The sequence below is a fragment of the Salmo salar genome, unplaced genomic scaffold, assembly GCF_905237065.1.
Source record: "Salmo salar unplaced genomic scaffold, Ssal_v3.1, whole genome shotgun sequence".
Classification (NCBI taxonomy): Eukaryota; Metazoa; Chordata; class Actinopteri; order Salmoniformes; family Salmonidae; genus Salmo; species Salmo salar.
Window position 1 is genome coordinate 57,788 of NW_025548839.1, and position 21,270 is coordinate 79,057.

General features: G+C 44.5%; 1 protein-coding gene and 1 pseudogene across 1 annotated transcript; one reads left to right on the forward strand and one right to left on the reverse strand.

Moving 5' to 3' along the window:
• Positions 1 to 1,994: 1,994 nt before the first annotated feature.
• LOC123733371 (polysialoglycoprotein-like) lies at positions 1,995 to 7,646 on the reverse strand (annotated as a pseudogene).
• Positions 7,647 to 9,847: 2,201 nt separating this feature from the next.
• Positions 9,848 to 10,969, forward strand: LOC106598277 (serine/threonine-protein phosphatase 6 regulatory ankyrin repeat subunit A-like). The gene is made up of 2 exons (XM_014189327.2): positions 9,848 to 10,320; positions 10,635 to 10,969. Exons 1-2 carry the CDS (start codon positions 10,233 to 10,235, stop codon positions 10,967 to 10,969), a joined length of 423 nt encoding a protein of 140 aa, XP_014044802.2. The 5' UTR covers positions 9,848 to 10,232.
• The last annotated feature ends 10,301 nt before the right edge of the window (positions 10,970 to 21,270 follow it).

Below are 21,270 nucleotides of genomic sequence, written 5' to 3' on the forward strand. Positions count from 1 at the left end.
ATGGTCTCGTTGCAAAAGCTAAATTGTCGCAAGGGAACTTTTATTTATTTATTTTATTTCACCTTTATTTAACCCGGGTAGCAAAGATTATAGCAAACACCACTGAAACGGAATATGTGCTCGCTAGCTTTGCAAATTCAGCTATTGTTGGAAGCCAGCCAATATGAAACAAACGGTTAAAATTACAAAAGGTTGCAGCATATGTTGTGTAAATGGTGAACTCATACAGCTGTCAACTCTTGTCACTGCAATCCGTTTCACATTTGCTAGCTACCTTTTAGATCGAAGCCCATATAGAATGATAGAAGATATGATAGAAGCCCATCTCCTACTGTAAATAACCTACACACTGTGTGTGTGTGTGTGTGTGTGTGTAGCCAGCCAGCTAGAAAAATGGCAGAAAAAAGAAAAAAGACGGACATCAGAGTATTTTTCAGTACACCAAAATGCAAAGTAAGAACCCTATAACCTAATATCTCAAAGACTAGTTGATAAAATGTTCATAAGAAAGAAGTGAAATGCTAATGAAAATGTTTCACAATGTCATTAGGCAGAGCAGGCAACAGATGGCACACAGACAGCAGAGCTGGGGACAGACTGGCAGAGACAGGGAGTCTCAGGTAAGTTTGTTGAGTCTTTGTTTGGCAACATTATGAAAGGTTAAATTTTTTTGACTTGTAAAATAGGAACATAATTGGAAAATGCCATGGATACCCCCACTCTCGACTGAACTAAGATTTGTTAAAGGCAATGGTATTGCTGTTGTGATTAGTTGTGTAGTTTTGGGTACCGGTAATTAGGAGCACGGCAAACACCTTATTTCTTTGGTTCCTCAATATACATTTACCATATTACAACGTAGGCTGTGTGTAACAGCACTACTTTGTGTCCCCCTCAGGAATTGCTCGAGAAAATTATGTAATTGTCCCCTCCAAAGTTGATAACAATTTTCGCCCCTGCTACATAAAATAACCTGGAAGGCCTACCCTGTAGCAAACAAAATATTTGCATAGGCCGTAACGGTTTAACTTGCTTCAAAACAGGCTGAATTCAGGTTGGCATAAGTGAGTAAAGCGGTGCCACAGAAATTGTTTTGAATTAAAGCAGATACCTACCGGTAGCTCAAAAGTTGGAGCCAATTTTGTTGCTGTATTAACTGCATTTAAAGGTTGCGTGTACATGCTCTTTGAATTCATGGCGACTATAAGTACGACGCACACCCCGAGCGTTGATCATGCGGATAGAGAAGGCCTGTATGAACAGACTTCACCTCACGCTTTTCATAGAAATTAACCGGTTAATTTCTCCCATGTAATCGGAGTGGGTGGGAAATCCTGGTAAAACTGTTCCCCCCCATCAAACCCTAGGTTAGAGGCGCTACAAGCAACTCTGGGAGAGCTAGGACCTGATAGCAGCCTGCCAGCTAAAGCAGGTTAGCATTGACTTATTTAACCTGAAAGTTTGGATTGTCACTGGGATATGAAGACCAACCGCCAAAACGATGGGCTAATGAGACGAGAGCTGGTTTCACATGTAAGCATTCACTAATAGGAAACCAAGTCAGTCAGGAGAGAAGACACCCAGCAGAGTAATTTAAATGCAAGTTGACAACCGTGATATTAGTTAGCACTGAAACCCCGATTCTAGCAACATCCTCATATGTACCAACCCCAGACACTGTGTTCCACAACCATCAAGTTAAAATTAACTAGAACCCATTCCACATCATGTGATGCTACTAGCATAAATTGACCAACACTGAGCAAATGTAGCTTAAACACAGGGGTCAAAGTATTAATATATTGCTGAGGCCAAAGCATGGTTATAATGCAAAATAAATGTTGCCAAGTAGGAACCGCCAAAACAATACTGAGGACACAAGTATTACAGTTAATGTTTAATTGAGCCAAAACAAGCAAATGCAGTTACACACAGACAACCTGGACTAGAGTACCCATGAACTCTTGCATGGACCCCGAGCACCATGTCCCACGTCAGATATCCATGTTTGTGGTCAACGGGGGCTCCGATGAAGCGGCGAACAGTTCCTCAAAGGCATGGTCAGACGGGGGGCCAGTCGCAGCTTCAGAGGTAGCATCGTCAGACGGGGGGCCAGTCGCAGCTTCAGCGGTAGCGTCGTCAGACGGGGGGCCAGTCGCAGCTTCAGCGGTAGCGTCGTCAGACGGGGGGCCAGTCGCAGCTTCAGCGGTAGCGTCGTCAGACGGGGGGCCTGTCGCAGCTTCAGCGGTAGCGTCGTCAGACGGGGGGCCAGTCGCAGCTTCAGCGGTAGCGTGCGTCAGACGGGGGGCCAGTCGCAGCTTCAGCGGTAGCGTCGTCAGACGGGGGGCCAGTCGCAGCTTCAGCGGTAGCGTCGTCAGACGGGGGGCCAGTCGCAGCTTCAGCGGTAGCGTCGTCAGACGGGGGATCAGTCGCAGCTTCAGCGGTAGCGTCGTCAGACGGGGGGCCAGTCGCAGCTTCAGCGGTAGCGTCGTCAGACGGGGGGCCAGTCGCAGCTTCAGAGGTAGCGTCGTCAGACGGGGGGCCAGTCGCAGCTTCAGAGGTAGCGTCGTCAGACGGGGGGCCAGTCGCAGCTTCAGAGGTAGCGTCGTCAGACGGGCCAGTCGCAGCTTCAGAGGTAGCGTCGTCAGACGGGCCAGTCGCAGCTTCAGAGGTAGCGTCGTCAGACGGGCCAGTCGCAGCTTCAGAGGTAGCGTCGTCAGACGGGCCAGTCGCAGCTTCAGAGTTAGCGTCGTCAGACGGGCCAGTCGCAGCGTCGTCAGAGGACATGCGCCTGAGCTTCTCCTCAGAGGACAGGGCATCATTTGCCTGAGAGCTACCATGGTTTGGAGAAGCTTGGGATTCTACTTCGTTAGTCTCTAAATACTCTATAGAAAAAACAAAAGGAACAGTTGGGTATTCTACAGCAACACATCTGTTCCACACGGTCTAGGCCGAATTGCCAGTCGAATGTTGAACCCAACAGTTTTCAAAGTATATGGGCTCCGGGCAGCCGAGCGGAAATGGAGGAAAACTCGCCTCCCTGCGGACCTGGCATCCTTTCACTCCCTCCTCTCTACATTTTCCTCTTCTGTCTCTGCTGCTAAAGCCACTTTCTACCACTCTAAACTCCAAGCATCTGCCTCTAACCCTAGGAAGCTCTTTGCTACCTTCTCCTCCCTCCTGAATCCTCCTCCCCCCCCCCCCTCCTCCCTCTCTGCGGATGACTTCGTCAACCATTTTGAAAAGAAGGTTGACGACATCCGATCCTCGTTTGCTAAGTCAAACGACACTGCTGGTCCTGCTCACACTGCCCTACCCTGTGCTTTGACCTCTTTCTCCCCTCTCTCCAGATGAAATCTCGCGTCTTGTGACGGCCGGCCGCCCAACAACCTGCCCACTTGACCCTATCCCCTCCTCTCTTCTCCAGACCATTTCCGGAGAACTTCTCCCCTACCTCACCTCGCTCATCAACTCATCCTTGACCGCTGGCTACGTCCCTTCCGTCTTCAAGAGAGCGAGAGTTGCACCCCTTCTGAAAAAAACCTACACTCGATCCCTCCGATGTCAACAACTACAGACCAGTATCCCTTCTTTCCTTTCTCTCCAAAACTCTTGAACGCGCCGTCCTTGGCCAGCTCTCTTGCTATCTCTCTCAGAATGACCTTCTTGATCCTAATCAGTCAGGTTTCAAGACTGGGCATTCAACTGAGACTGCTCTTCTCTGTGTCACGGAGGCTCTCCGCACTGCTAAAGCTAACTCTCTCTCCTCTGCTCTCATCCTTCTAGACCTATCTGCTGCCTTTGATACCGTGAACCATCAGATCCTCCTCTCCACCCTCTCCGAGCTGGGCATCTCCGGCGCCGCCCACGCTTGGATTGCGTCCTACCTGACAGGTCGCTCCTACCAGGTGGCGTGGCGAGAATCTGTCTCCGCACCACGTGCTCTCACCACTGGTGTCCCCCAGGGCTCTGTTCTTGGCCCACTCCTATTCTCACTATACACCAAGTCACTTAGCTCTGTCATATCCTCACATGGTCTCTCATATCATTGCTATGCAGATGACACACAATTAATCTTCTCCTTTCCCCCTTCTGACAACCAGGTGGCGAATCGCATCTCTGCATGTCTGGCAGACATATCAGTGTGGATGACGGATCACCACCTCAAGCTGAACCTCGGCAAGACGGAGCTGCTCTTCCTCCCGGGGAAGGACTGCCCGTTCCATGATCTCGCCATCACGGTTGACAACTCCCTTGTGTCCTCCTCCCAGAGTGCTAAGAGACTTGGCGTGACCCTGGACAACACCCTGTCGTTCTCCACCAACATCAAGGCGGTGACCCGATCCTGTAGGTTCATGCTCTACAACATTCGCAGAGTACGACCCTGCCTCACACAGGAAGCGGCGCAGGTCCTAATCCAGGCACTTGTCATCTCCCGTCTGGATTATTGCAACTCGCTGTTGGCTGGGCTCCCTGCCTGTGCCATTAAACCCCTACAACTCACCCAGAATGCCGCAGCCCGTCTGGTGTTCAACCTTCCCAAGTTCTCTCATGTCACCCCGCTCCTCCGCTCTCTCCACTGGCTTCCAGTCGAAGCTCGCATCCGCTACAAGACCATGGTGCTTGCCTACGGAGCTGTGAGGGGAACGGCACCTCCGTACCTTCAGGCTCTGATCAGGCCCTACACCCAAACAAGGGCACTCCGTTCATCCACCTCTGGCCTGCTCGCCTCCCTACCTCTGAGGAAGCACAGTTCCCGCTCAGCCCAGTCAAAACTGTTCGCTGCTCAGGCACCCCAATGGTGGAACAAGCTCCCTCACGACGCCAGGACAGCGGAGTCAATCACCACCTTCCGGAGACATCTGAAACCCCACCTCTTCAAGGAATACCTGGGATAGGATAAAGTAATCCTTCTAACCCCCCCCCTTAAAAGATTTAGACGCACTATTGTAAAGTGGTTGTTCCACTGGATATTATAAGGTGAATGCACCAATTTGTAAGTCGCTCTGGATAAGAGCGTCTGCTAAATGACTTAAATGTAAATATGTTTCAGGCCGTACCTTCTCTGTCTTGTTTAGCGTCAGACCCTATGGATCGGAGCAAGGCCAGGGCATGCTCAATGGAGACGTCATTTGATGACAGATATGAAAAACGTAGGTTAAGGTACACAAGCAAAATTACCAAATCAAAGGCTTTGACAACATTATTTAGACTGAGTTACTCTATGGTGTTGAATGAGTGTCAAACACAGCAGCACCATAGACAGTGACAAAGAACATAGCTAGAAGGGTTGTGGAAAGAAACACTTACCTCCAAGTCTCCTCTGCAGAGAGACTTGATCTTGCTTCTGGGACTTTCCAACAGGGTAACAAGAAACTGAGGAGAAAGTGTTGACAGAAGTTGAGTTCACACAAAATAGCTACATATATTAACGATCAATTAACAAGCTTGATTGAGGTGTTACATTCAGATAGAAATAGACCATGTAGAACATATGTTGATTCTTTGGTGGGCAGGCAATCTTTTCTACTCCATATATTGCATTTATATCTGTAATGTTTAACCCTAATGGTCTCAGAATCTTCAAAGATATTAGGGGAAAAAAACACTGTACCCAAATCCACTTTTTACAATGCTCCTGGGAAATGGGTAGGCCTCCACCATACAGTTTTACAGCTGTGATATATTTATTTATTTACATAGATCACATACTTAAATATATATACACTGCTCAAAAAAATAAAGGGAACACTAAAATAACACATCCTAGATCTGAATGAATGAAATAATCTTATTAAATACTTTTTTCTTTACATAGTTGAATGTGCTGATAACAAAATCACACAAAAATAATCAATGGAAATCCAATTTATCAACCCATGGAGGTCTGGATTTGGAGTCACACTCAACATTTTCATGGAAAACCACACTACAGGCTGATCCAACTTTGATGTAATGTCCTTAAAACAAGTCAAATTGAGGCTCAGTAGTGTCTGTGGCCTCCACGTGCCTGTATGACCTCCCTACAATGCCTGGGCATGCTCCTGATGAGGTGGCGGATGGTCTCCTGAGGGATCTCCTCTCAAACCTGGACTAAAGCATCCGCCAACTCCTGGACAGTCTGTGGTGCAACGTGGCGTTGGTGGATGGAGCGAGACATGATGTCCCAGATGTGCTCAATTGGATTCAGGTCTGGAGAACGGGCGGGCCAGTCCATAGCATCAATGCCTTCCTCTTGCAGGAACTGTTGACACACTCCAGCCACATGAGGTATAGCATTGTCTTGCATTAGGAGGAACCCAGGGCCAACCGCACCAGCATATGGTCTCACAAGGGGTCTGAGGATCTCATCTCGGTACCTAATGGCAGTCAGGCTACCTCTGGCGAGCACATGGAGGGCTGTGCGGCCCCCCAAAGAAATGCCATCCCACACCATGACTGACCCACCGCCAAACCGGTCATGCTGGAGGATGTTGCAGGCAGCAGAACGTTCTCCACGGCGTCTCCAGACTGTCACGTCTGTCACATGTGCTCAGTGTGAACCTGCTTTCATCTGTGAAGAGCACAGGGCGCCAGTGGCGAATTTGCCAATCTTGGTGTTCTCTGGTAAATGCCAAACGTCCTGCACGGTGTTGGGCTGTAATCACAACCCCCACCTGTGGACGTCGGGCCCTCATACCACCCTCATGGAGTCTGTTTCTGACCGTTTGAGCAGACACATGCACATTTGTGGCCTGCTGGAGGTCATTTTGCAGGGCTCCGGCAGTGCTCCTCCTGCTCCTCCTTGCACAAAGGCGGAGGTAGCGGTCCTGCTGCTGGGTTGTTGCCCTCCTACGGCCTCCTCCATGTCTCCTGATGTACTGGCCTGTCTCCTGGTAGCGCCTCCATGCTCTGGACACTACGCTGATAGACACAGCAAACCTTCTTGCCACAGCTCGCATCAGTGTTGCTTCCTAAGTGGACAGTTTGATTTCACAGAAGTGTGATTGACTTGGAGTTACATTAAGTTGTTTAAGTGTTCCCTTTATTTTTTTGAGCAGTATATGTTAGCTGTAGGTAGCTTTGGGATAAAATTCCCATATTGTATTGTTACTAACATAAATCATAATATATCATATTTTCCTCATTTGCTCTGTAGGAGGTTCGTCATATGAAGGACATTCAAGTGGATGTGACCCCTAACCTGACATAATGTAAACGTTATACATTAAGCTCTCTCCCTCAGTGACATGAATTAGTATATTTCATATTCTCAGAACCCAACAGTAGGTTTTAAGTTGTGGCTGCATGTTTGTCGTGGACGCATCGTCACTCTTGATGTTCTTTTTCCAGATTGCAAGTGAAACACCTTTAGATGTGGTAAGTGCCAGTTGGTAACTTTTCCTCACACTTGCTTGTTTAAGGTATGGATGCAACACCCCAGTATGTCTGCAGGGGCTGGTCACTGAGATTTACTATGTTACACATGCTACTAGACTAACCTTCTAAGTAAATATGTTACAAGTCTGAACTGGCCGTCCTTGTCTTTCCTCAACTAATTGAAAGCTCAGGGACAGACATCCTGAACGACTTTGATGTCAGAGCTCCCATCAGCCCTCTACACCTCGCTGTGAGTAAAGCCTACCTGCTCCTGTAGTGGTCTCCATATGACAAATGGCACCCTATTCCCTATTTAGTACACTACTTTTGACCAGATCCTTATAGGCCCTGATCAAAAGTAGTTCACTACATAGGGAATAGGGTGCTATCTGGGAAGCAGGCATGGTGTTGATTTTCCACAGGAAGTTGACTGTCCAGACAGACTCACACACCAAATTCCTATCTATTCCTGATTCGTGTAAAATACATGCATATTCTACACAGTGATGATGAGGATGATTTCCTTATTTTGCCATTTGAGTTAGTCAACCTCAGAGGAGAAGTAGAGTGTTTGTTTCTCAATCCCAGGCTTGGCAGGGACCTCCGATGTTGATGCTGGGCGGGAGCAAAAATGGGCTCCCGATTGAAAGACTCTGGTCTACTTTAGAGGTCTAGCACTGTATTTCTGTTCAGGCGTACCACTGGTCTACTATAGGACATTGATTATATATCTATTCAGGCGTACCACTGGACTTTGCTTGAGACTGTGTTTGTGTTTCTATTCAGGCGTACCACGGCCACCACCATGCTATGGAGGTTCTGGTTCAGTCTCTGCTGGATCTAGACGTGAGGGACAGCCAGGGGCGCACCCTCTGGACCTGTCTGCCTTAAAAAGCCATGTGGACTGTGTTGACGTCCTCATCAACCAGGGAGCCTCCATCCTGGTTAAGGACTTCACCCTGAAGAGGACCCCCATCCACGCTGCAGGTACACATAGAATATCACATAGAGCTTCTGTAATTAAAAAGTTTTCCTGACCAAGATGGCCATTTGTTTGGTCATGTTGCTAGGACGACAATGTCCACTCTAGGGATGTTACATGGTATAGTGTGAAAATACACACTAGACACTGATCTAAGGTCATTTTTTTGTCATGTTCTCCACTAATGATTGAGGATCTAGGGAGGGTAAGCTGATCCTACATCAGTGCACAGGGGAGACTTCTATCCAGAGCCAGGTACACAGCTAGCAGGTGACAGGCTTCGATGGCCTCAGCCCCAAAATTCTTTATTATCTGCTGTGTTAACATCATGAGGATGTCATCTAGCAACACCACTGTTCTAGAAATCTGTCTGTTCATGTGAAGGTTATAGTCGTCCAGCAATCTGCTCATATCCTCTCTGTTTATCCTCCTCTAGCTACCAACGGTCAATCATCTGACATTCTTATATCCTCTCTGTTTATCCTCCTCTAGCTACCAACGGTCAATCATCTGACATTCTTATATCCTCTCTGTTTATCCTCCTCTAGCTACCAACGGTCAATCATCTGACATTCTTATATCCTCTCTGTTTATCCTCCTCTAGCTACCAACGGTCAATCATCTGACATTCTTATATCCTCTCTGTTTATCCTCCTCTAGCTACCAACGGTCAATCATCTGACATTCTTATATCCTCTCTGTTTGTCCTCCTCTAGCTACCAACGGTCATTCAGAGTGTTTGCGTTTGCTGATTGGAAATGCTGACCTCCAGAGTGCAGTGGACTTTCAAGACGGGAATAGACAGTAAGTCACTTGGGTTTTGGATACAATTCCTGAAATAAAGAGATTTTGACATTGGGGCTGCATCCCAAATGGCAACCTATACCCTACTTCGTGCACTACTTTAAACCAAAGCCCTATGGGCTCAGGTCAAAAGTAGTGTACGATATAGGGAATAGGGTTGCCATTTGGGACTCAACCCTGGTTATTACCAGTTTTTTGTCTTTTCCACCCTTGTCTGTCAGACGTGGTCAAGTGTAAATATGACTTCTTACATGAGCCTGACAGTGCATCTCACGAAAGACTGAACACTATCTCAGGCTAACATAGTTTGGAAAGCAATTGGCTATTGCTTCAAAGAGAAGACAATGAAAAGACTAATCTGTCTTTTAGTTATCAAAATTCTCAACTTAATTGAGCGAACAGTATTTTTGGCATTGGCTATATCCCCGGTGAGTGTGCATATTCACTTTCTTTATCCCTGGGTCAGTGCCACTTGAAAGTCATATTGAAAAAGATTCTGCTAATCTCTATAGTCATATAAAGTGTAGTAGAATTGCACGATAAAACATATTTTAAAAAGGCCAATTTTTTTTCCTGTAAAGAGAAACATATCTGATATAGCCTAGCCTAGCCTTACTCCATCACGCGCTGCATTGAACAGCCGTTTTTTTTGCGAACGGTGATTGAGTTATATTATTAGCCTAAATAATGACTATCCAATTTACTAATCACATTAGCAATAGTTAGCTATCTTACATAAGTCTGTAAATGTGATGATGCATAGAATGCTTTATATATTTTTTATGGTGAAAATTAGCTTCCCCTTAACTTGAGACTCGCATGCCTATGAGCAAGACAGTTAGGCCTAAACACTCTGTTTTCCTTTGCTAATGTTTCCCCCGTCCGTCCGTCCGTCCGTCGGCTGTCAGTTATGTCGATGACTGTGTACATACGGCACGCCAATCACCAACACCGGAAGTCCCATGACCGTCACAGCCCTAGTTGTATGCTTGAGTTTGTTCAAGAGAGGCTTTGATGCCAGATTTTTGCAGATTTTGCTTTAGTTTTCCTCAGCCTGTGTTTTGTTTCTCTCTCCTTTTCCTGTTAGATGGTGAGGCTGCTTCTCTCCAGAGGAGCCAACATTAATGCTTTTGACAAGAAGGACCGCCGAGCAATCCACTGGGCTGCTTACATGGGTAATGAGTTGACCACATCATTTACATTCTGACTAATGTCCTTATCCCAGTGAGTGAATGAATTGGCTGTGTGTTACCCTCACAGCTCAGCTGTATGGTCTACCTCTAGTGTGTTATTATGTCAGAATGATGGACTAAGTATGTTGATAAGATGTAGGTTTTCAATTGTACTAACACGATGTAGGTATTGCTAATGGTGCTGTGTACCACTGTAAACTAACCTCTCTCCCTCTATATCTCAGCCTATCTCTTTGCATGTCTCTCTCTCTCTCCATCTCTGTTTCTCACTCTGTCTCTCTTCCCCTCCCCCATAGTGCACATTGAGGAGGTGAAACTGCTGGCCTCTCATGGATCAGAGGTGTCCTGTAAAGACAAGAAGGCCTACACCCCTCTCCACTCTGCAGCCTTCAGCGGCATGATCAGCACGGTCAAGCAACTCCTGGACCTTGGGGTGGATGTGAATCAATGCATACATACACCTCCCCGCATTCAACTGTGTAGTCCCTGTTCAATTACAACGCCACGAAAAGACAGAGCTCTAGTGTGTTGGAGAATGATTTCCTTTCAAGTAATGAAGATATGGAGGTTGGGCCAGGGGTTTGGGACCAGGGGTTGGGACCAGTGTGTTGTGGCCAGGGATTTTTCATAAGAAAGTAATGAAGAGAGGTTGGGCCAGTGCGTTGGGGCCAGGGGGTTTTCATAACCAAGTAATGAAGAGATGGAGATTGGATCCAGAGGGTTGGAGACAGGAGGTTGGAGCCAGTGGGTTGGGACCCAGTGTGTCGGGACCCAGTGTGTCAAGTTTGCTGACGACACGAAGGCGATGAGAGGTCAGAGACTTGGCATTGTGGTGCCAGGACAACCTCTCCCTCAATGCCAGTAAGACCAAGGAGCTGATCGTGGACTACAGGAGCAAGAGGGGAGAGCACGTCCCCATCCACATCAACAGGGCTGTTTCTTGGCGACCTAACATGGCCCACACACACCTGCACAGTCGTGAAGAGGGCGCGCCAGGAGGCTGAAATATTTGGCATGGGCACTCGCATCCTCAAAAAGTTAAAGGGTCTTGCTCTGACCCTACGCACAATCACTAGACTGTATACAAAGCATATGCACACTCACACACACTACATTCACACTCCCACACACACACACACACACACACAAACCGACACAACCCAAACACACATGCATACACATTACACACTCTCACAAACACACACATCATTTGCAGCTGCTGCTCTGTTCTTTATTTTGCTATTATTATTATATATCCTGATGCCTAGTCACTTTACCCTGCCTTCTTGTACATATCTACCTCAAATACCTCGTACCCCTGCACACTGATCTGGAACTGGTACTCCTTGTATATAGCTTTATTCTTGGGTATTTTATTCCTCGCGTTACAATATATACAGTACCAGTCAAAAGTGTATTTTTTTTTACAATTTTCTACATTGTAGAACATCAAAAATATGAAATAACACATAAGGAATCCTGTAGTAACCCAAAAAAGTGTTAAACAAATCAAAATATATTTGAGATTTGAGATTCTTCAAAGTAGCTACCCTTTGCCTTGATGACAGCTTTGCACACTCTTGGCATTCACTCAACCAGCTTCATGAGGTACTCACCTGGAATGCATTTCATTTAACAGGTGTGCCTTGTTCAAAGTTAATTTGTGGAATTTATTTCCTTCTTAGTGCGTTTGAGCCAATCACTTGTTTTGTGACAAGGTAGGGGTGGTATACAGAAGATAGCCCTATTTGGTAAAATACCAAGTCCATATTTTTTTACATTTTACATTTTAGTCATTTAGCAGACACTCTTATCCAGAGCGACTTACAGTAGTGAATGCATACATTTCATACAATTTCATACATTGTTTTTTTTCCTGTGCTGGCCCCCCCGTGGGAATCGAACCCTCAACCCTGGTGTTGCAAACACCATGCTCTACCAACTGAGCTACAGGGAAGGCATATCATGGCAAGAACTTTGAATGTTTCTTCAAGTGCAGTTGCAAAATCCATCAAGCGCTATGTCTCTCATGAGGACCGCCACAGGAAAGGAAGACCCAGAGTTACCTCTGCTGTAAAGTTCAAGTAACAGACACATCTCAACATCAACTGTTCAGAGGAGACTACGTGAATCAGGCCTTCATGGTCAAATTGCTGCAAAGAAGCCACTACTAAAGAACACCAATAAGAAGAAGAGACTTGCTTGGGCCAAGAAACACCAGCAATGGACATTAGACCGGTGGAAATCTGTCCTTTTGGAAAAGCAATCCAGGTGAAGCTGGTTGAGAGAATGCCAAGAGTGTGCAAAGGGTGGCTACATTGAAGAGTCTATATAAATATAAAATTGATTTTGATATGTTCAACACTTTTTTGGTTACTACATGATTCCATATGTCTTATTTCATAGTTTTGAGTTCTTCACTATTATTTTACAATGTAGAAAATAGTCAAAATAAAGAAAAACCTTTGAATGAGTAGGTGTGTCCAAACTTTTGATTGGTACTGTATATATATATTATATACTGCTCAAAAAAATAAAGGGAACACTTAAACAACACATCCTAGATCTGAATGAAAGAAATAATCTTATTAAATACTTTTTCTTTACATAGTTGAATGTGCTGACAACAAAATCACACAAAAATAATCAATGGAAATCCAATTTATCAACCCATGGAGGTCTGGATTTGGAGTCACACTCAAAATTAAAGTGGAAAACCACACTACAGGCTGATCCAACTTTGATGTAATGTCCTTAAAACAAGTCAAAATGAGGCTCAGTAGTGTGTGTGGCCTCCACGTGCCTGTATGACCTCCCTACAACGCCTGGGCATGCTCCTGATGAGGTGGCGGATGGTCTCCTGAGGGATCTCCTCCCAGACCTGGACTAAAGCATCCGCCAACTCCTGGACAGTCTGTGGTGCAACGTGGCATTGGTGGATGGAGCGAGACATGATGTCCCAGATGTGCTCAATTGGATTCAGGTCTGGGGAACGGGTGGGCCAGCCCATAGCATCAATGCCTTCCTCTTGCAGGAACTGCTGACACACTCCAGCCACATGAGGTCTAGCATTGTCTTGCATTAGGAGGAACCCAGGGCCAACCGCACCAGCATATGGTCTCACAAGGGGTCTGAGGATCTCATCTCGGTACCTAATGGCAGTCAGGCTACCTCTGGCGAGCACATGGAGGGCTGTGCGGCCCCCAAAGAAATGCCACCCCACACCATGACTGACCCACCACCAAACCGGTCATGCTGGAGGATGTTGCAGGCAGCGGAACGTTCTCCACGGCGTCAGCAGACTCTGTCACGTCTGTCACGTGCTCAGTGTGAACCTGCTTTCATCTGTAAAGAGCACAGGGCGCCAGTGGCGAATTTGCCAATCTTTTTGTTCTCTGGCAAATGCCAAACGTCCTGCACGGTGTTGGGCTGTAAGCACAACCCCCACCTGTGGACGTCGGGCCCTCAAACCACCCTCATGGAGTCTGTTTCTGACCATTTGAGCAGACACATGCACATTTGTGGCCTGCTGGAGGTCATTTTGCAGGGCTCTGGCAGTGCTTCTCCTGCTCCTCCTTGCACAAAGGCGGAGGTAGCGGTCCTGCTGCTGGGTTGTTGCCCTCCTACGGCCTCCTCCACGTCTCCTGATGTACTGGCCTGTCTCCTGGTAGCGCCTCCATAGTCTGGACACTACGCTGACAGACACAGCAAACCTTCTTGCCACAGCTCACATTGATGTGCCATCCTGGATGAGCTGCACTACCTGAGCCACTTGTGTGGGTTGTAGACTCCGTCTCATGCTACCACTAGAGTGAAAGCACCGCCAGCATTCAAAAGTGACCAAAACATCAGCCAGGAAGCCTAGGAACTGAGAAGTGGTCTGTGGTCCCCATCTGCAGAACCACTCCTTTATTGGGGGTGTCTTGCTAATTGCCTATAATTTCCACCTGTTGTCTATTCCATTTGCACAACAGCATGTGAAATGTATTGTCAATCAGTGTTGCTTCCTAAGTGGACAGTTTGATTTCACAGAAGTGTAATTGACTTGGAGTTACATTGTGTTGTTTAAGTGTTCCCTTTATTTTTTTGAGCAGTGTATATATATTATATATATATATTCTATAGTTTTGTTCTCTGCATCGTTGGGGTGGGCTCGTAAGCAAGCATTTCACGGTAAAGAGTTGATTTGAGAGGGAAAGACAAAGAGCGAGGGAGTCCAAATGTATTCTGACCTAGTCTTTAGTATGAATCCATTTTTAATGAGATGAGTACAAAACATTAAAGGAACAGTTGTCTCCATGTCTCGTCCGTACCTGGTAGAGTATTCGGGTGGGGGTCCCGCAAAGTTCATCCCAATGGCTGGGGGAGGAGGGTAGGCCTCATTGGTCATGTAGGGACATATCTTTTCCAGAGAATCTACCAATTTTCTACCAAATTGCAAGAAATTACCGGGATTCCCGTTCAAACCGAAAGTGCTATTTAGAAGCATATGTTTTATTTAACCAGGTAAGTTGACTGAGAACACATTCTCATTTACAGCAATGACCTGGGGAATAGTTACAGGGGAGGGGGGGTGAATGAGCCAATAGTAAGCTTGGGATGATTAGGTGACCGTGATGGTATGAGGGCCAGATTGGGAATTTAGCCAGGACACCAGGGTTAACACCCCTACTCTAACAATAAGTGCCATGGGATCTTTAGTGACCACAGAGAGTCAGGACACCTGTTTAACGTCCCACCCGAAAGACAGCACATGTCCCCAATCACTGTCCTGGGATATTATTTTAGACCAGAGGAAAGAGTGACTCCTACTGGCCCTCCAACACCACTGTTAAAGGAATTTTATATCTTGATGATAATAATCAATAATCAATTCGCCTTAACTAATGCCCAAGGTTTGTAAGACAATGGGTTAAAATAATTAGGCAAGGACTCAGCTTTCTGCAAAAGGTTTCTGTAGCTTTATTCAGAGAACGTTCTGGCGTCAGGATAACAAAACAGTCATTATATAGTTCTTGCTTACTTACGCACATGCATTTACACACAATCCGTTGGTGACCTGCAACCCCCATAAACTTCTCACTCTGTTTATCACCTTCTGGCTCAGCCTGTTCCTTTCCTTCAAGGTTAGGAACTCTCTGAAGTTTTACTCCCTTGACCATCTGCTTCTGTAGCTATACTAATTGCATACACACATTTCTTTCCCTCTCCAGTGGTTCCTGGACTTTCCGGAACTAATCAGACCAATCGATCCCTACATTGATCATTACATTGATTATTCATTAACCCTGCTGTATGACTAATAATTCATCATGGTTTATTGATTCATTTACCTTTATTAGATAATTCTCTTATCAATTCCACCCTTAAATGATTCAATAATTCACCATGATGATCAGATGCTATATGAGAACCCTACTAATCACATTCTATATGTAATCACACATAATTATACGCTATATGGAAATACAAATAATCGCTATATGGAAATACAAATAATCACACGCTATATGGAAATACAACTAATCACACGCTATATGGAAATTAATTGTGATACAAGGATTAAACAAAACCAATACATGAATATTCCTCCTACTCCTCCATTACTGTCCTAGGCCTATTTCCAATTATGACACTTCGATTCAGGATTTTCATCATCATTTTCATTAAAGGAACAGTCTATCAAAACATTGAAAATTCTATCTAAACGTTGAAAATTGTTTCATCAAACATTGGCTCCTCGTTATTGAAAGAAACGGAGCCATCTTCCTGGCCTGGAGGCCCGCATTCGCCATCCCACTGATCGGAGCTCGGAATTGGTCCATATCTCACCATCTGCTGCGTCATCGATCTCTCTAGAGTCCTGGTGATTAAACCTCTCACACATGGGACGAGACAACATCCACACAACACAAACACACTCATATGGGTGAAAGCAGCCCATAATACAGTTCTTACAACACTTTTCCATTTCCCAAACATGGGATGTGTTATCAGGAATGTACGTGTAGCGCTGAACCTAATCATTCTACCTACACTGCCCTCTTCTGCCAATAACATATCGAGAGTCAGTCTATTTTACCAGGTCATGAGGGAGGTGGCGGATAATTGGTCAGAGAACCTCTTTACTGCATCCCCGTTTTCATTCATGAATCTCTGTTGATTATTAAAGATGTCATTAATCCAATCCACATTTCTATTTATTGTCAACCACCAAAATAATGTAGTGTTAAAGCCTTCACATATTTGATTCATAGCTTTGTATTCATCTGGAACTTCCCTGAGGATGCCAATAGCATCCATCTTGTAAAGCTACTCCCATCCTGGTCAAAACTCCTCCTGTGCCTACTTTAGCCTCCTATAACTGGCCTCTGATGACTAACTCGAACTGGTTGGACCAATAACCCCAGGGCGCAAGTTCCTAACCACCCTTTGTGGTAATTTCTGTCGTATGCATCCTTTACTGGTACTGGCCCACCCTACATCAGTTATAGGTGCTATGAGGTTAAACATTTTCTCCTGTGCTTTCAAACTTAAGTCAGTCACATTAACCTCTATGGGCTGGGTGGGACGCTTGCGTCCCACCTACTCAACAGCCAGTTGAATCCTGTGGCGCGTTATTGAAATACCTTAGATATGCTATTACTTCAATTTTTCAAAAATATGACTATTTTACACCATTTAAAGATAAGACTCTCGTTAATCTAACCACACTGTCCGATTTCAAAAAGGCTTTACAACGAAAGCAAAACATTAGATTATGTCAGCAGAGTACCAAGCCAGAAATAATCAGACACCCATTTTTCAAGCTAGCATATAATGTCACATAAACCCAAACCACAGCTAAATGTAGCACTAACCTTTGATGATCTTCATCAGATGACAACCCTAGGACATTATGTTATACAATACATGCATGTTTTGTTCAATCAAGTTCATATTTATATCAAAAAACAGCTTTTTACATTAGCATGTGACTAGCATGTGACTAGCATTCCCACCGAACACTGCCGGTGAATTTACTAAATTACTCACGATAAACGTTCACAAAAAGCATAACAATTATTTTAAGAATTATAGATACAGAACTCCTCTATGCACTCGATATGTCCGATTTTAAAATAGCTTTTCGGTGAAAGCACATTTTGCAATATTCTCAGTAGATAGCCCGGCATCACAGGGCTAGCTATTTAGACACCCAGCAAGTTTAGCACTCATCAAAGTCAGATTTACTATAAGAAAAATGTTATTACCTTTGTTGTCTTCGTCAGAATGCACTCCCAGGACTTCTACTTCAATAACAAATGTTGGTTTGGTCCAAAATAATCCATCGTTATATCCGAATAGCGGCGTTTTGTTCGTGCGTTCCAGACACTATCCGAAATAGTAAAGAAGTGTCACGCGCTTGGCGCAATTCGTGACAATAAAATTCTAAGTATTCCATTACCGTACTTCGAAGCATGTCAATCGCTGTTTAAAATCAATTTTTACGACATTTTTCTCGTAGAAAAGCGATAATATTCCGACAGGGAATCTCCTTTTCGGCAAACAGAGGAAAAAAATCCCAAAGGCGGGGGCGGTCGGGGTCACGCGCATAAGCTAGTGTCTCTTGATGGGCCACTTGAGAAAGGCGATAATGTGTTTCAGCCTGGGGCTGGAATGACGACATTCTGTTTTTTCCCGGGCTCTGAGCGCCTATGGACGACGTGGGAAGTGTCACGTTAGAGCAGAGATCCTTAGTAAATGATAGAGATGGAAAAGAAGTTCAACAAATGGTCAGACAGGCCACTTCCTGTAAAGGAATCTCTCAGGTTTTGACCTGCCATTTGAGTTCTGTTATACTCACAGACACCATTCAAACAGTTTTAGAAAATTTAGGGTGTTTTCTATCCATATGTAATAAGTATATGCATATTCTAGTTACTGAGTAGGAGTGGTAACCAGATTAAATCGGGTATGTTTTTTATCCAGCCGTGTCAATGCTGCCCCCTAGCCCTAACAGGTTAAAAGAACCTGGTATGGGCCTTCCCAACGGTGTTGCTTCCAGTTTTTTCTCCTCAGGGACTGGATCCACACCCAGTCTCCTGGTTGGATTGAGTGAATCACCTTCTCCTGTAATTCACCTGTGGGACACAAAATCTTGGACATATGGGTTTGGTTAACAAACAGTCTTCTCATGTGCTTTGCTAGTATTTCTTCAACTTCTATGTCTACCTGTTCTGGTATCTCTAACTCTGGCATTCTATAGGCTCTACCTGATTAGCTAAACTGTCATCCATCATTTAAAGAGATGGCTCCTAGTAAACCAACTCTAGGGATAATATCTTGACTTAATATTTTAGCTACCATAATCATGTCCACCAAGTAAGTTGGGAACGCTTCTACCCATTTGCTATACTTATCTATTCTTGTTAAACACCCCTTCTTCCCCTCATTTCGGAATATCTCAATAAGGTACATTTCCAACTGTTGGAATGGATATCTTACAAAAAAAAAAAAGTTTAAGTAATTATCCTCTAGGCCATCACTCTTTCCTAACTACTCTACTATACTTCCCTCCCCTTGATACATTGCTTAGCCTATGTATCAATATTGCTGCGTATCCATACAATGTCTTTGGTAGGATAAGTAAATTATCCTTATGTCAGACCTTCTCTTGTAGGATGCCCCATTTCATTTTCCACATGTCCAATTCTCCCTGGGGCCTTCATCCTTGGCTATAATTTAACAATCCTCTGTCAAGTGTTTTACCTTCTTTAACCTGTTAGGGCTAGGGGGCAGCATTGACACGGCTGGATAAAAAACATACCCGATTTAATCTGGTTACCACTCCTACTCAGTAACTAGAATATGCATATACTTATTACATATGGATAGAAAACACCCTATATTTTCTAAAACTGTTTGAATGGTGTCTGTGAGTATAACAGAACTCAAATGGCAGGTCAAAACCTGAGAGATTCCTTTACAGGAAGTGGCCTGTCTGACCATTTGTTGAACTTCTTTTCCATCTCTATCATTTACTAAGGATCTCTGCTCTAACGTGACACTTCCCACGTCGTCCATAGGCGCTCAGAGCCCGGGAAAAAACAGAATGTCGTCATTCCAGCCCCAGGCTGAAACACATTATCGCCTTTCTCAAGTGGCCCATCAAGAGACACTAGCTTATGCGCGTGACCCCGACCGCCCCGCCTTTGGGATTTTTTCCTCTGTTTGCCGAAAAGGAGATTCCCTGTCGGAATATTATCGCTTTTCTACGAGAAAAATGTCGTAAAAATTGATTTTAAACAGCGATTGACATGCTTCGAAGTACGGTAATGGAATACTTAGAATTTTATTGTCACGAATTGCGCCAAGCGCGTGACACTTCTTTACTATTTCGGATAGTGTCTGGAACGCATACGAACAAAACGCCGCTATTCGGATATAACGATGGATTATTTTGGACCAAACCTACATTTGTTATTGAAGTAGCAGTCCTGGGTGTGTATTCTGACGAAGACAACAAAAGGTAATGAAATTTTTATAATAGTAAATATGATTATGGTGAGTGCTAAACTTGCCGGGTGTCTAAATAGCGAGCCCGTGATGCCTGGGCTATGTACTTAGAATATTGCAAAATGTGCTTTCACCAAAAAGCTATTTTAAAATCGGACATATCGAGTGCATAGAGGAGGTCTGTATCTATAATTCTTAAAATAATTGTTATGCTTTTTGTGAACGTTTATCGTGAGTAATTTAGTAAAATGTTAGCGAATTCCCCGGAAGTTTGCGGGGGTATGCTAGTTCTGAACGTCACATGCTAATGTAAAAAGCTGGTTTTTGATATAAATATGAACTTGATTGAACAAAACATGCATGTATTGTATAACATAATGTCCTAGGGTTGTCATCTGATGGAGATCATCAAAGGTGAGTGCTGCATTTAGCTGTCTTCTGGGTTTTGGTGACATTATATGCTGGCTTGAAAAATGGGTGTCTGATTATTTCTGGCTTGGTACTCTGCTGACATAATCTAATGTTTTGCTTTCGTTGTAAAGCCTTTTTGAAATCGGACAGTGTGGTTAGATTAACGAGAGTCTTATCTTTAAATGGCTGTAAAATAGTCATATGTTTGAGAAATTGAAGTAATAGGATTTTTAAGGTTTTGAAAATCGCGCCACAGGATAGCCGTGGCTGTTACGTAGGTGGGACGAATTCGTCCCGCCTAGCCTAGAGAGGTTAAGATGTATCTGTGCTGTTTTGTATGGTTTTAAATGTCTATGTGCTTGTCTGTGTAAATAGTAACTTTCTCTCCTTTCTTATTTCACCGGTTCTAGTCAATGCTACTATTTCGGCCTACTGTGCAGAATAGTGTCTGGGCAATGGTTCAGTGTCTAACACCTGAAACCAACTAAGCTTTCATTGCCCTTTTAGTTAGGGTAACAATTACTTTCAACAAAATTATACTAATCTCCTCCTAGCGAATTTACCAAACATAAACTTAAAATCAAAACTAAAATACATGCCTGCCAATGGAGCCGATAGTCTCTCCATGAATTAATATCCTAGAGCTTAGTGAACCAAATTCTCTTCCTATCTACTCCTGCTGGCCCCCCTCCTTTCTTCCTACTACTCCCCAACCCTCAAGGTTTCAGCAGTGCAGGGGAGGATTTCTCCGTCTGTCCTTCTCTGTCTCCAGTTTTTTCTCATAATATGGTTGTTTCCAAATATTGACTAAATGTCTCATTGTCTCCTTGGTTGCACTCCTGAACCTTAGAAAAATCCACCTGTCTAGATATTGCATATCTACTTAAATTTATCTCGATACCCTCAATAATCCTGGATCACCTACAGATGTCATATATCCCTGTCCTGTTGACATAAGTCTACCATTATTAAACTTATTCACAACAAAATATAGTAATATTATATCCATTCCACAGCCTTGTT